The following is a 16,473-nucleotide window of genomic DNA, read 5'->3' as shown; positions in this document are numbered from 1 at the left end:
GTACAATGGAGTTTTCCAGGAGTTTCCTGATATGCAATGACATCATCACCCTGAAGGCTAATGGAATGTGAGCTTTTGTAGTCTTATGTTTAAAAGTATTATTTCTAGTTTCTAATGTGGCAAATATGAATTCATATAACCCATATAAACAACAGATTTTTGGAGTCCTTAATAATTTTTTAAAATGTATAGGGGCCCTGTGAACAGAATATTTGAGAACTGCTGGTCTAACCTGAAGTTTATTTATTTTTGGCCATATGTAAAGGAGATACCCCTATTGCCTCACTTTCTGAGTCAGCTTTAATGAATATTAAATACATACATTATTTTTTGTTGCTTTATAGTATTGCTTGTACATCTTGGTGTTGTAAGGAGCACAGGCTGGGTGGATGTGTTGCAGTTTTGACTGTACCATTTACTATGTGATCACAGAAAGCTATTACTTGAACTTCCTCATCCTTAGTTTTTTCAATTGCTCTGCCCTTTTTTTTAGCTTTGTGAAAGCTGAGAGTTTCAATTTAATTGATCATAGGCTATGGTAAGAGACCTTCACATTGTAGGTTATGATGAACATAAAAAGATAGGCGATTTATTAGACATGGTCAAGAGAATTACTTTGGTTCCCTGAGCCACTCATCTCATTTGATACTTTATCTCTCTCCTGCATAGGAGATCAGTTAACATTGACTCATCTTTGAGTCACCAGCTATTGAGTTCTGTTATGAGGGACTTGCAGCCTCTATTATCACTCTTGTTCGACGTATATATAAAACCGCTTCAGAAAATTTTGAAGCATTTTAGATCTTGATCAGTCTGTGCAGAATTAGGAGTTTAGATAAAAGTGAACCTTTCATATTAGGTAGACGGTGTATGGATGAGCAGGTGGGAAAAGTTTCTTTGTAACGGTATTTGTTATCCTTGTTCGTTTTAGTTTCATTACCACTTAGGAGTACTTTTTTCTCCCTAGGAGTACAGAAATTAAAATCATTTTCCCAAGTATGAACTTTGTCAGCCTAGTGCACACCAAGGAATTCCATAAATAGAACAATTCTGCATGGGTTTCCTTAAGTCAGTTTCTTAATATATTCAGTTTAATATAAGCCTTAGTTAAAAAGCTTAATGACACGGAGGTATAAAGGTGATACCTAAGGTAGGAAAGCGCACTGGCTATTATTAACTTGTTTCCTTGTACTTGCAAGTTTATATCCTCACAAAGGACAACTAGTATAGTGACTGAAATCATGGCCATGGGAAATCTGAAGTCCAAGGAAGACAAACAGCTATAACCTTGAACATCATATGTGGCGAATGCTGAGTCCTGATATGGTTCCTTGTGGAAGGGAAGAAGTTTGCTGTCTGACATGTCTCTAGGAGACCAGCCTTCAAATAAATAAATAGAAAGCTTGATAGGAAATATTTCTAGAGCACTTCCCTGTGCCAGATGCTTTATGTGAACTTCCTTGTCTAATCCTTACAGTAACCCTAACATAGGTGCTAATTATTATCCTACTTTTACAGATGAAGAGACTGAGGCTCTCAGAGTTGAAATAGCTTGCCCAGGGTCTCAAAGCTAATAAGTGTTGGACCTAAAATTCAAAACCAAGCCCTAACTAAATCCTGTGTCCTTAACACTGCTTTAAACTACCATGTCACAAAGAAGCTGAGAAGTGAGGGATGCTAAGTGCTTTAAATTATTTCATGTAATTCTTATAACAGCACTGTGAGGTTGGTGTAATTATTATCCTCCTTCTGCATATGAGGAAACTGAGGCTTAAAGGCAAGAGTTTGCTCCGGGTCATATTGCTACTAAGCAGCAGAATGGGATACCAAGCCAAGCTCTCTGGCTACAGAGTCTGATCTTACCACAGTTCTGTACTACCTGCCTGTTTCCCCTCCTCAGGCAACTCCCTATTTAGTTGGGAGGAGTGGGAGGTGTGGGAGAACTACAGAGAGACAGACATGTAAATGGGGTGATTAGTGGCATAACAGAAGTGTGTATAAAGTGCTTTTAGAACACAGATGGGGAAGCAATGACCAGATGGTGGGGGAGGGGGTAGGGGTGCTGGTTAGAGAGGAGGTGACTCTGAAGGAGAACTTGAATAGTGAAGAGGAGCTTACCGTGTGGGGCTAGTTATGGGATCAGAGTGATTAGCAGGCAGACATGTCTCTCAGGAGAAATAATGTGGCTGTGTTAACCTTGCTAAGTGTGGAGGAGCTTGGTGTATGAATTGTCTTTTTAATGTAATATCAGTTGAAATGTCTACGTAAAATAGATTTGAAATTTAGGTTCATGGTTTACGAATATAGAAAATTAAGAATGTTTCGAACTATTTGTACTTTGTTTTCTTTCTAGTTACGTGTTGTTTTGTATTAGTGTGCCATACTTTGCATAATAATGTGCACCATACAAGTTATGGCTAATAGAGGTTTGTGATGATATTTAAATGCAGCAGGAGAACTCATTATTTAAAGGACCACTGAGGTGCCTCTGAAGAACGTAAATGAAGACACATTTTGAAACAATCACCACTGATTTATCTAGTTTATATATTTGGTTTAGGAGATTTGGGAGCACACTTATGTTTGCTAGTTCCTAATGTGAGAGAGTCAAGACTGTCAGACTGAAAGGCAAAAACCACACAGGACTCCCAATTACCTAATTTATATCTACTTGTTATACTCTCTTCCTTAGGCGGGATGTAGTGACGCTTGTATTCCTGACCATGAAATAAGACTGTAGTCTCTGAGTGCCTGACTTTGATTGGTCTCTCTATTCTTGAATACAGTAAACATATTTGTTGAAGGGATGAGGTGACATTTGAGCTGATTGTTAAGGAATAGTGTAGCTTTAGACATAGGAAGATGGGATGGAAGTTCAGTGTAGGTAGGAGAAATAGCAAAGGAACAGAATCAGGACACTGTATGATATCTTTAGGGATTCAGTAAGGAGCCAGTTTGATGAGACTCAAGCACAGAGAAGGAAGAAAACCAGGATTCGTGTACCTGTTACATGCTGGGAATTCTACAGGGTGCTTCACATGTATGAACTCCTAAATCTTTGTAATAATCCTGTGAGGTAGCGTTTTATTAAAGAAAATAAAAGGCACAGACTTTTGTTTTTGGTTAAGAAAATAGTCTTTTTGCGGGGGGGGGGGATCTGCAGCAGGGCAGAGCGCGGCCTCGGTTGCGGAGCAGAGCCGCAGGGTGGCAGCGGGAGCGCGGGGGGGCACCGGGGGCTTACGGCCCGAGAGGACTGGGGAAGTTCGCGCTGGCGTCAGTTCGCGCTGGCGGCATGGGGCGGTGACGCCGCACTGGCCTTACGCTCCTGCCAGCTGGTTGAGAGCAGGCGGAGGAGGAGGAGGATGCACCTTCGCCAACAGCTTGCCTTCCTGGGCCGGCGCGCAGGCACCTTGCAGAACAAGGAGTAGCTTGCTGACTTTGAACGCGTGGCAAATATTTCAGAAAGCTTCAAGATCAAGGTGGAGAAAGGAACAGTTATTCTTCCAAATTCATCTGCTTCAGCTATAATTCTTATTGGGAATGGACAATGGAATGTTCTCTAGCTTTATCATGATCAAAAGCCTCCTTCTGTTTTGTATTTCCATGAACTTAGCCAGTCACTTTGGCTTTTCACAAATGCCAACCAGTTCTGTAAAAGATGAAACCAATGACAACATCACAGCATTCACCAGGATCTTGGATGGGCTCCTGGATGGCTACGACAGCAGACTGAGGCCTGGGCTCAGAGAGCGTAGTACTCAGGTGAGAACGGACATCTACGTCACCAACTTCGGCCCAGTGTCTGACACGGAAATGGAATGCACCATAGACATGTTTTTCTGACAAAGCTGGAAAGACGAAAGCCTTCAGTTTAAAGGTCCCATGCAGCGCCTGCCCCTCAACAACCTCCTTGCCAGCAAAATCTGGACTCCAGACACCTTCCTCCACAATGGGAAGAAGTCCATCGCCAACAACATGACCACGCCCAACAAGCTGCTGCGGCTGGAGGATGGCACTCTGCTGTACACCGTGCGCTTGACCATCTCGGCAGAGCGCCCAATGCAGCTTGACTTCCCGATGGAGGCCCATGCCTGCCCTCTGAGATTTGGCAGCTGTGCATATCCTAATTCTGAAGTTGTCTATGTCTGGACCAACGGCACAACCAAGTCGGTGGTGGTGGCAGAAGATGGCTCCAGGCTGAACCAATACCACCTGATGAGGCGGACAGTGGGCACAGAGAACATCAGCACCAGCACAGGTGAATACACAATCATGACGGCTCATTTCCATCTGAAGAGGAAGACCGGGTACTTTGTCATTCTGACCTATCTCCCCTGCGTAATGACTGTGATCTTGTCGCAATTGTCCTTTTGGCTGAACCGAGAATCAGTCCCAGCCGGGACAGTGTTTGGGTTGACCACGGTGCTGACTATGACAAGCCTCAGCATCAGTGCCCGGAACTCTCTGCCCGAAGTGGCTTATGCGAAGGCCATGGACTGGTTCATAGCCGTGTGCTACACTTTTGTGTTCTCTGCGCTGATCGAGTTTGCCACCGTCAACTATTTCACAAAGACAGGCCCAGCCTGGGACGGCCAAAAAGCCTTGGAAGCAGCCAAGATCAAGAAAAAGGAGTGTGAACTTACACTAAATAAATCAACAAATGCTTATACTACTGGAAAGATGACCCACCCCCCAAACATCGCAAAGGAGCAGACCCCTGCAGGGACCTCAAATGCCTCTTCAGCCTCAGTAAAACCTGAAGACAAGACTTCTGAAAACAAAAAGACTTACAACAGCATCAGCAAGAATGACAAAATGTCCCGAATTATATTCCCAGTCCTGTTTGGCACTTTCAGCCTAGTTTACTGGGCAACATATTTGAATAGGAAGCCAGTGATTAAAGGGGCTACCTCTCCAAAATGAGCTGCCATGCTCCCAAACTCCAAGACAGCCATACGTTCAGTGACGGGCACCAAGGAGAGGTTGAGCTTGGGAGACCTCCCTTATTTGGGCACTATCTTTCAGGAAATTTTTGCATGTTTAATAATATGTACAAATAATATTGCCTTGATGTTTCTATATATAATGTCAGATGTTTCAAAGATGTCACATTGACAAATCAAGCCACTTTCTGGAAAAACAGAAGACAATGGCTCTGACACTCAGATGCTCAGTATCTTACATTGATAGTTTACAAACAAGTATATTTTTAACTGTTCCAAGTGTTACCTAACAATGTTTTTTATACTTTGAATGTCATTTCATACAAATTTTCCCAGCAAATAAATATTTTAGGAAATACTCCATGATTATTACTTGACCAACTCTAACAAGAAACAAATATCACAAAGAGCACATTTTTCATTGAAAAAGAAACTGGGCATTTATGTACAAAACTAGTTACCTTTGATAATTCTTACTGTTCTGAAATTAAAAGTACTGCATGATCTTATGCTAAGAAATAGAATAAACAAATATTTATGCAGACATTTAATAACAGAAATATATGGTACATTAGATTAACAGATACAATGTTTCCCCAAGGAAAAATTTAACTGCTTAAAAAATATTTTTTGTGGGGGAGGTGGGAATGAAACTTACTTCTCTCCCTCCGACTCCCCCCACTAACTGAACAATGATCAAGAAAGAAAAGATCTTAAAAAGTAGTGTGATGACAGTCTTGGCATTTAGCCTGAGCATCCACTGTCTGAAACATTGACCACACCTCACTGCAGCCAGTGTGTAGTGCTTCAGTGGCGAGAAATTGTAAATGAGTTATTTTCCATTTTATTTCCCTGTATGTTATTTCATGATTGACTTATTGCTTTAGCTTCTATATATGAATCTTAAATGTTCATTAAGAAATAAAAAAATAAAGGAAAATAGTCTTTTTTAAGAAGAGGAAACACAATTTTAGAAGTCATAAAATTCTAAGTAATCATTGAAAACCTGAACCAAGCCAGTGGGAAACACAGAAGAAAAGTAGAAGATATATTTTAGCAATATGAAGTTGGGGAAATGGAGGTGGAACTGGTTGGCTGGAGAAAGGGGGAAGTAAAAGGTAACTTCAGGTTTCTTAGAGTCTATGAAATCAGTGGTGCCAGTAAAACAGAGGAGGAGCAAGTTGGAAGAAAAGGTGTTCCATTTACTTTTAAGCATAAATATATGGAATTTATAGAAGCAGTGAAAGCAAATGATGTTGCTAAGGAAAATACAGAAGAGAAAGGAAACAGGAAGAGAGAACCCAAGTTGTTTTAGTATACACAGCAAACTTCTAATTCTCCATTATGGGAAATTTCAAACTTAAGAGTTAAGAATTCAGTGAACCCCATTATATGTAGCCAGACAATCATTAACTTGTGGCCACTTTTGATCATTTGTATCTTCCCACGCTCCCCTCCCTTGATTATTCTGAAACAAATCTCTAGGAGTTGGGACCATAATCTATGTTTGTATGATTCTAAATTTTGTGTTCTTTATACAACACCTTCCCTCCTTGACGAAGCCTCATCCAACCTCTACCTGAATATTTTTAGAGATAGAAGGCATGCAGTGCATTGAGACAGTTGTGTCCTTTTTGACTGGCTCTAATTGTTAGAAAGTTTTCCCTTTTATTGAGTTGAAAACTCTAGCAGATTTATTATTTTGGCAAGGACACAAGAACCCATGCTGAAGTTAAGAGTAGATTTAGACTGCAGAATATTTTTATATTGGGTTTGTAGTAAACCCTTTTTCTCTAAAGATCACAGTGTTTGCAAACGGTTTTACTGCTGCCATGTGATGGAGATGTCACCAGCTGGCATTCAGGGTGCTTATAGAACAGTCTTGAAGAAACATCTTGGAGCAAAAACATATTTTAGATGTTAAAAAAGAGTATCTCAGATCCACATATGAGAAGAAGGCTTGGCGTCTCTTGTAGGTGTAAAATTTTAAATATGTATTTTAAAAATGTTATCAGAGTAACACATATTTTTAAATTAAACATGTTTTTTCTTTTAAACTTTTACTGAAGTGTAACTCACTGCTTAAAAAGTACACTAACTGTAAAAATATAGTTCAATGAATTTTTACAAAATGAACAAAACAGCATTCAGAACAAGGAATAGAATTATTACCAGCATCCAGAAAGTCCCTCATATGCTACACTACCTTCCCTGCTCTGCCTAAGAGTAACTACTATCCTGACTTCTACCACCATTGCTCTGGGTGCGGGGCAGGGAGGTGCCTGTTTCTTAACTGTACATAAATTGAGCCATAGTGTTTACACTCATCGTTTTTCTAGCTTCTTTGACTCAACAGTATGTTTGTGAGATTAATCCATGTTATTGTGTATTGATGTAGTTTGTTTATTATATTTGCTGTGGCGTCTTCCACATGTACCTCAATTTATCCCTTCTATTGTTGATGGACAGTTGGATATTGCTGTTATGAATATTCTTATACGTGTTTTTTGGTGTACATTTATGCATATTTCTATTGGATATCTAGGGTTGCTGGGTCATAGGTTAAGCATCTATCCCTGTGTAGCAGATAATTGCCACACAGTTTTCAAAGTAGTTATGGCACACTAGCAGTTTCACATCCTTTTCAACATTTGATATTATCTGTCTTTTCATTTGAGTTAATGTACATAATTTAAAAATCAAATATAACAGAAGGACTTAGAATTAAAATCAACAATTACTTCGCTAAAGCCTTTACTTTCCTCCCCTAGGTCACACTCTTCAGAAGCAGCCATAAGTACTATTTCTATTTTTAACAACTTTTAAGAGGCAGTGATTAATAACACAGGTTTTGAAGCCAGACTGCTTAGATTCTTTCCTTGGCTTCACTACTTACTAACTGTGTAACCTTGAGCAAGTTATTTAACCTGTGTCTCAATTTCCTCATCTACAAAATAGAGATTATAGTACCTATCCCATAGAATTGTGAGAATTAATAAATATAATGACTTTCATTATGTGGTAAGTACTCAGTAAATGTTAGCTATAGTAATTAATTATGATGTTACCTATATTTTGCTCAACAAAGTCATACAGCTGTCTTGATTCAGCGACTTTAGATATTTTCTATCGATTGACTTCCTGCTAAGATAGATGAAGATTTAGCTAAGTGATATCCTCTCTCACCTTCCCTTCTGTCTTTTCCCAATCTAGTTATGTCACTATTTTCAATTCATTCATTGAACTACGTCCTTATTTATATATAATAACATTTATGTTCTGTTCAGACTTAAATCTTCCTTTATTGAAATATTTATGTTATTGTTAGGTCTATACAATTTTTTTTTATTGCAGAGCTGCCTAATATGCAAGTTTATGCTTCCTTTTCTATATTCCAGTTTCAGAATCTTTGTGCCATTAAAGCACTATGGTCCTAGAGTCAAGTTTGAATTCTTTTTTATTCTCTTACCAAGTTGCCTTAACCAAATCTTCAAGATTTAATTGAAAAATGAACCTCTTCTCATGTCTTCTGCCTCTTCGATTCATTCCCTATTTCCTGGAGATCTCCTTCTTGGAGTTTTCATCACCTTCCCCAAATTGGACTTCTCTCTTGGTTTGCCAGACCTCTGTCATCTGGGTTTAGGACATCATTGCCTTCTTGACTTGGATCCAGTATTTTCTGGATCACTTTCTTCTTTCTTGCTTTAGGCCCTCATTTTGCTGGCATATATCTTCATGTAACTTTTTAATAAAGTATGCAGTCTGCAGCAAGGCTCTTTGCTCTCTCTGAACCTGTTGTGTGAAATGGGGAAATGATTTGCAATGTGCCTCACCATGTTATTGTGAGTGAGGATCAAGCACAGTAATATACGTGAAACCATGACCATCCTTGTCAGATAACTTCAGACCAGCTTTAGAGCATGTATTCCAGCAGAAAACAGGTCAGTAATCAAATCAGCCTCAGGAACCGGCTCCAGAGTTATGGGCAGAGTTATGAGTTCTTTTATGGGCAAATTGTATCCCCCAAAATGTTGAAGCCCTAACCCTCCATGTAACTGTATTTGAGGTTATAGGACCTTTAAGGAGGTAATTTAAGTTAAATGAGGTCGTAAGGATGGAGCTCTAATCCAGTAGGGCTGGTGTCCTTAAAAGAAAAGGAAGAGATACCAGGAGTATGTGTGCAGAGAAAAAAGTCGTGAGAGGATACAGCAAGAAGGTGGTTGTCTGTAAGCAAGGAGAGAGGTTTTACCAGAAACCAGCCCTCTTGGCACCTTGATCTTAGACTTCCACTGTGAGAAAATAAGTTTCTGTTTTTTAAGCCACCCAGTCTGTGGTATTCTGTTGTGGCAGTGCTAGGAAACTAGGTTCCAATTTTGGCTCCAGTGTATAGCGTTTGTTAGACCTCTAGGACTGTTTCGTTATGTACGGTGTGCTAATGCCTGGTTTGGGGGGATTAAGTGAGCAAATAAATGCTTTATACAGTCAGTACCTGGTATGGTAGCCATTCAGCAAATCTTTGTTTTTCATAAGCCTTAAAAGGGGCTTTAAGTTATTTTAATGGAGCTGTGTCATTTATGGTTTTGTTTCTTTAATCAGATAATTCTAACTAAACATTTACATACCAAAGCAATGACAAGAGCAATTATCTCTGGGTAACTGGGTTAAGTTTTTTTTAAAGTAGCTTTATTGAGATATAATTCATACTCCATATAATTCACCTATTTAAACCTACAATTCAGTGGTTTTTAGTACATTCACAGATATATTACAACTATCACCACAGTCATTTTAGAACATTTTTATCACCTCAAAAACAAAACCCCATACCCTCCACCCATCATCCTCCTAGCCCATCTACCACCCCCAACCCTAAGCAACCACTGATTACTTTCTGTCTCTATAGATTTCTCTATTCTGGATTTTCTTATGAATGAAATCACATAATTTGTGGCTTGGGGGCTTACTAGCTACCTACCTCTATTTGGATATTTTTTCTGCTCTTCTCTGTCTTCTCCCCTCCTCTCCTGCTGGTACTCCCTTTATGTGTATGTTGGTATACTTAATGGTATCATTTCTCTAAGGCTCAGTTTATTTTTCTTCATTTTTTTCCTCTGTTCTTTGGCTTACATAACCTCTGTTGCTCTGTCTTTGAATTCACTACTTTTTTTTTCTTTTCACAGTTCATATCTACTATTCAGAACCCTTTTTGTGAACTTCAAAATTGCATTGTACTTTTTTAAAAATTTTATTTATTTTTTGGCCACTTTGGGTCTTTGTTGCTGCACGCGGGCTTTCTCTAGTTGCGGTGAGCGGGTGCTACTTTTCGTTGTGGTGCGCAGACTTCTCATTGCGGTGGCTTCTCTTGTTGCAGAGCACGGGCTCTAGGCGCGCAGGCTTCAGTAGTTGTGGTGCACGGGCTCAGTAGTTGTGGCACACGGGCTTAGTTGCTCCTTAGCATGTGGGATCTTCCCGGATCAGGGATCGAACCTGTGTCCCCTGCGTTGGCAGGTGGATTCTTAACCACTGTGCCCCAGGGAAGTCCCTATTGTATTTTTCAACTCCAGAATTTCCACTTGCTTTTTAAAAAAATTATTCTTATATCTATTGATATTATATATTTGATGTGACATTGTCATAATACCGCCCTTTACTCCTTTAATCATGCTTTAAAAATTTTTTTGTGAACATGTTTGTAAGGGCTTATTTTGAAGTCTTTTTCTGTTAAGTCCAATACCTGGTCACTTTAACTGGCAGTTTGTGTTGACTGCTTTCTTTCTGCTTTAAGGATCATGCTTTCCTGTTTCTTTATATGCCTCATAATTTTTGTTGGAAACCAAATACTTTAGATAATATATTGTAGTAACTCTGGATACTGGTCCCCCTCTCCCAGGATTTATTATTTATTTATTTGTGTTTTAGTGATTTGCCTGGATTATTTTAGTGGAGTGTTAAATCTCTGACATTGTGCCTTTTGTTTTCAACAATGCCCTGGGACATTGTTCTACACACAAATGCAATCAAAGTGTGGGAAGAGTTTAGGAGCTGTTTTATGTCCTGCCTTTCCCTCTCCTTCTCCCTCAGCAAAATCTTTGAGCCAGGGCTCTGGAGCTAGGGTTGGGGACAATGGCAAGCTTCTCTGTGAGTGACACCCCCACTCTAGCTGTTGGACCCTAGATGGAGGTGGGATGAGGGGTGGTGGCAGCCTGAGGTTCTCTTGGCTTGCCTCTCTTGGCGTAGAACCACTGTTTCATAAGCCAGGGCAAGGACTATCAAGGCCTCAGTATTCTTAGTGTGCTATGCCCAAGGTAGTCTCTGTTTCTCAAGTGGGAACTCGGTCAAAGAAAGGAGCTCCCAACTTCTTGACCGTTCTCTCCCAGAACTTAGCCTAGTAATAGGTGGTCGAGGGCCAGATGAGAAACATTGATGCCCTGCACTTAACCAGGAAGAAGGCCCTCTGACAGGGTGCTGGGGAAGTGAGGCAGCCTGTGTTCTTCGCTTCAGCAGTCCAGAGTGGAATCTCTTCCCTGCTGAGCAATCTTGGCTCCAACACCACAGACTCTCACCTTTCTTACCATATTTCTGTAGGTTTTCTTGAATGGAAGTTTCTTGTTTGCCCTTAGGACCATTTCCAGAGGCTTTAATATTTGTTTTAATAATTTCACCAGCTTCACTGGGAACAGGTCAGTGGAGTGTCTCATGCTGTCATTATAAAAGTCCATCTTCCCAGGTTGGTTTTTAAAGTTTTCTACAAGAGGAAGTACAGATAGCTTGTAAAAGAAGGTTTGAGTGAGGGGAAAAGAAAGGGAACTTGAGTGCGAAAACAGTGACATTTTTAAGTTGATAGGTTCACAGGAGATATAGGCTAATGAAGGAAGGATTTTGTGGTATGATGGGAATATAAAAGGAAGGGATAGAAGTAGCCTACTTCATTGTTTGGATTCCTTTATGAGTTTGGGCTATTTAAAGACTTGGACTAAAAGTTTTGAAAACCAAGTGTTCTTGGTGAATGTGTGGTTTCTGTTTAGTAGCTTGCTGAACAAATAGCTTTTGTTTTGTTTTATTGACATATAGTTGATTTACAATGTTGTGTTAATTACTGCTGTACAGCAGAGTGACTCAGTTATACGCATAAACATTCTTTTCCATTATGGTTTATCACAGGATACTGAATATAGTTCCCTGTGCTATACAATAAGACCTTGTTGTTTATCCATTCTATATATAAAAACTTACATCTGCTAACCCCAACCTCCAACTCCATACCTCCCCCAACCCTCTCCCCCTTGACAACCACCAGTCTGTTCTCTATGTCCATGGTTCTGGTTCTGTTTCATAGATAGGTTCATTTGTGTCATATTTTAGATTCCACATATAAGTTATATCATATGGTATCTGTCTTTCTCTTTCTGACATACTTCAGTTAGTATGATAATTTCTAGTTGCATCCCTCTAGTTGCCATTGCTGCAAATGGCATTATTTTGTTCTTTTTTATGGCTTTTTTATGGCTGAGTAGTATTCCATTATATATATTTAGCACATCTTCTTTATCCATCCATTCGTCTGTCAATGGACATTTAGGTTGTTTCCATGTCTTGGCTATTGTGAATAGTGCTACTATGAACATAAGGGTGCATGTATTTTTTTGAATTATAGTTTTGTCTGGATATATGCCCAAGAGTGGGATTGCTGGATCATATGGTAATTCTATTTTTAGTTTTCTGAGGAACCTCCATACTGTTTCCCACAGTGACTGTGCACCAACTTACATTCCCATCAACAGGGTGGGAGGGTTCCCTTTTCTCCATAACCTCCCCAGCATTTGTTACTTGTAGACTTTTTAATGATGGTCATTCTGACCAGTGTGAGGTGGTACCTAATTGTAATTTTGATTTGCATTTCTCTAATAATTAGCGATGTTGAGCATCTTTTCATATGCCTATTGGCCATCTGTATTTCTTCTTTGGAGAAATGTCTCTTTAGAACTTTTGCCCATTTTTCGATTGGGCTGTTTTCATTGTTGTTGTTGAGTTGTATGAGCTGTTTGTAAATTTTGGAAATTAAGCCCTTGTGGGTCGCATCGTTTGCAAATGTTTTCTTCCATTCTATAGGTTGTCTTTTTGTTTTGTTTATGGTTTCCTTTGCTGTGCAAAAGCTTGTAAGTTTGGTTAGGTCCCATTTGTTTATTTTCACTTTTATTTCTATTGCCTTGGAAGACTGACCTATGAAAACATTGGTACGATTTATGTCGGAGAATGTTTTGCCTATGTTCTCTTCTAGGAGTTTTATGGTATCATGTCTTATGTTTAAGTCTTTAAGCCATTTTGAGTTTACTTTTGTGTATGGTGAGAGGGTGTTGAACAAGTAGCTCTATCCCACTGTTTAGTGTGTTATTTTAAAATGGAATACATTTTTTCTGATTCTGGTTTATTTTTGTGCCTAAATCCTTTTAGCAACCCCCCTAGAAGCATTAATAAACCCAAATTAGACTTTACTACTTACAACATTGAAGTCACACACCTGTGAGAAATTTTTTAATCAAATTTTAACTTTATACTTGACAAGAAAATTTGATTCATAGAGCAGCTGTGATTTAGCAAACTTGGATTATTATATTCAAGGTTGCTAGTGTATGTAGTGCTTTTTGTGATTTTTTTTTTAATAGAGTGACAGTTATATGTTCTTCAGGAGCCATAAGGGTTGTTTATTAAAAACACTCAGCTACAACATCGTATTAACATGATAAATGTAGTTTCTTTTTTTTCTCTCAAAAATTTGGTGCCAGTCTGTCTGAATCAAATGATTTCAATGGAAATTAGGAAACTAAAGGGGCTTTCTGTTTTCCATCTGTTTTCAGAAGCAAGAGAAAAGCACTGAGCATTGTCTGTATACCTCCTTATCTTTCCCTAAGAATTTTTTCTTTAATCCTGTTCATTGGGAAACTGTAAAATAGTATTTCTCCCTCTCTATCACTATCTTTCAGTATAAATTGTTGTGGGCTATTCATATTTTCTAAATGTTTGTTTCATTTTTTTATGTTGGATTTTTATAAATCAGACCAATACATACTTCAGTCCCGATAGTGTGTGAGGGGTAAAGATAATTGTGAAACCAGGTCACATTTGAGATTTCAAGGCATAAGTGCCCAGCAGTTTAAATGACTGCAAGGTAAAGAAGAGTGAAAGCAGTGCGTGTGGTCTGCTGTGATGTAGGACCTAAAGCTGATTATAGAAAGTGTTTAGGGTTTGGGTAGGCTTTGAGGAATAGGGAAAACCTCCAGTTGGTACAAAAGGCTTGAAAGCAGGAATATGCATGGCATCTTCTGGGTACATGAGGTGACTATACTTTCTAGATTGGAAGGTTTCTAATAAGGAAAAATACCATTGGAAAGATTAATTGTGGTAGACCTTGAATATGAAACCAAGAACTTTTGACTATCATTTATACTGTGTGTGGTTAGTGAGAAGGCATTAAAGCTTTTGAGCAGACAAATGTCATGTCCAGTGACAGCGTGTAGGGTTAGTTGAAAACTATAGGCCCTCAAGCCCAATTTTCTCATTTTCTTTGTCCTTTACTTTAATGGAGGAGTATGAATTATGTTCAAATTAAAGTTTTTAAAGCTTACAGTTTATAACTCACCACAAGCTTCTACATAAAACCCAAGAGTATTAACAATGAGCACATAAAGACCTGAATAATTCATAGGTATCTGAAGTGTTACGTAGTCAGCTAGTCAAACTAGCTTGAATTCTGGTTATGCCACTCACTGTGTAATGTTGAACAAATTCTTTAACCTTTCTAACCCTCACTCCTTTCATCTGGAGTGGGAAGCTAATCATATTGCCCACTCAGGATTTTGAGCATTGAATAAGATATAAAGCATGTAAAGCTCTTAGCACACTGCCTGGCAGATAGTAAACATCTCTGATAAATACCTTTGCTGCTGTTAATTGTTGTTGTTATTATTATTATTTATCATTATCTAGTACTAATCGCTATCCAATTTTATTGTTTCCATGGAAGACTGCATTCTGAATTTTGATCTTTTACAGTAGGAACACTTTTCCCATCTGGTCCAGAAAGAACCTCTCTCCTGTCCCACCCAAGTTTCAGGGCCCACTGGTGGCTTCTAGATTTTCTTTTCCTTTGTTCTGGGTGTCCTGCCTTGTCAATGAGGGCATGCCAAAAAAACAGGAAGTCTGGGTCCCACCAAGAAGGCACTGTTTGCTGCCAGTTATGGGGGAGTGTGGTAAGCTCTGGTTTTATAGGGCACATGCAGCATTAGATGTTTGTTTTGTGTTGTTTTCCTACAGGTAGGTTTTGTTATTACGCTTTAAAGTGTGGTGTTTATTATTCAGAAATTTAGACTTATCTTTACTTTTGTCAGGTTTAAGCCGTTTTTCCCATTCCAAACCTTGCAAGGATTCGAAGAAGATGATGAAGAGCATATCCATATACAACAATGGGCACTTACGGAAGGCCGCCTTAAAGTTACATTGTTAGAATGTAGCAGGTATGTTCTTTGTTTTGTCATTACTACATTATAGGAAAGAAAGTACACTGAAAATGTACTTGAGCAGTATTTGTGTTTATTCCCCGCTGTGTTAATTTATATTGTATTATCTGTAAATTCTTTAATTGTAAATTTCATAAAAGTAGTGCTTTCCCACTTATAAAAAATACAAACTATATTTTAGAAAGCATTCTAATGGTGGGGGTGATCATTTATCCTGCAGTAATTTCCAAACTTTTTAGATACATAATGCTCTGTTGGCATATTTCTTACTACCTATTAGAAAGCTGTTCATAGCATAACAGTTTTGAGAACTGTTTTTGATAATTGGAAATACCCTGGAAAGTTGCAAAATCAGACTTGTAAACTCCTGTGATTCTTAAAATTTTAGAGCTGGAAGGGAATCTCAGAAGTAATCTTGCCCAGCCTCTTTATTTTTCCAGCCCCATAGTCTAAGCTGTGTTCATACTTTGCTTGAACTACTTACTACATTAGCCTCCTTACTTATCTCCAACCAGAATGAGCTTTTCAAAATGCATATCTGATTGTCACTTTCCTACTTAAAATTCTCTAATGGCTTCCCCATTCCTCTTAGAATATAGACCCAAATCTTTTTCATGGCTTGCATGCCCCTCTTTACCTCTCTAGTTTCTTTCTCCACCCAGCCCCTCACTCACAGTGCTTCAGCCACATAGGCCTTCCTAAGAGAAGAGGTTGGCAAACTTTTTCTCTGAAGGGCCAGATAGTAAATATTTTAGGCTTTGTGATTCACATGGTTTCTGTTGCAACTACTCAACTCTGCCTTGTAGTGTGAAAGCAGTCATAGATAGACAACAGGTAAATGAATGGGCATGGCATGGCTGTGTGCCCGTAAAACTTTATTATATGAATTTTATAATTTTTATGTGTCATAAAGTTCTTTTGATTTGTTTTTTTCAGCCATTTAAAAATGTGAAAACCATTGGTAGCCCACAAGCCTTATAAAAACAAGCAGTGGACTGGATTTGGCCCATGGACTG

The 16,473-nt window shown here is 38.9% G+C and overlaps 2 protein-coding genes across 4 annotated transcripts in view; both read left to right on the top strand.

The window, feature by feature from the left end:
• Positions 1-16,473, top strand: part of PDZD8 (PDZ domain containing 8) — a 100,602-nt gene that overhangs the window by 13,767 nt on the left and 70,362 nt on the right. For 2 of the 3 annotated variants that reach the window (XM_004265788.4, XM_049697038.1), the window contains one exon: positions 15,329-15,454. The exons of the other annotated variant lie outside the window; for it this stretch is intronic. In XM_004265788.4, the coding sequence (XP_004265836.1) occupies positions 15,329-15,454 (126 nt within the window). The remainder of the gene's footprint in view (positions 1-15,328; positions 15,455-16,473) is intronic. 3 annotated transcript variants of the gene reach the window in all.
• On the top strand, positions 478-6,229 carry LOC117199918 (gamma-aminobutyric acid receptor subunit alpha-5-like). Its single transcript, XM_033420954.2, has one exon. It carries the CDS (start codon positions 3,883-3,885, stop codon positions 4,921-4,923), a length of 1,041 nt encoding a protein of 346 aa, XP_033276845.2. The 5' UTR covers positions 478-3,882; the 3' UTR covers positions 4,924-6,229.

This window comes from Orcinus orca, chromosome 14, assembly GCF_937001465.1.
Source record: "Orcinus orca chromosome 14, mOrcOrc1.1, whole genome shotgun sequence".
NCBI lineage: Eukaryota > Metazoa > Chordata > Mammalia > Artiodactyla > Delphinidae > Orcinus > Orcinus orca.
Note: the sequence above shows the minus strand (reverse complement) of the source record. Positions and strands in the feature narration are given on the sequence as shown.

Excerpts from the sequence above, each read along its gene's own strand:
- LOC117199918 (XM_033420954.2), top strand. The coding sequence starts at position 3,883 with ATGCAGCGCCTGCCCCTCAACAACCTCCTTGCCAGCAAAATCTGGACT.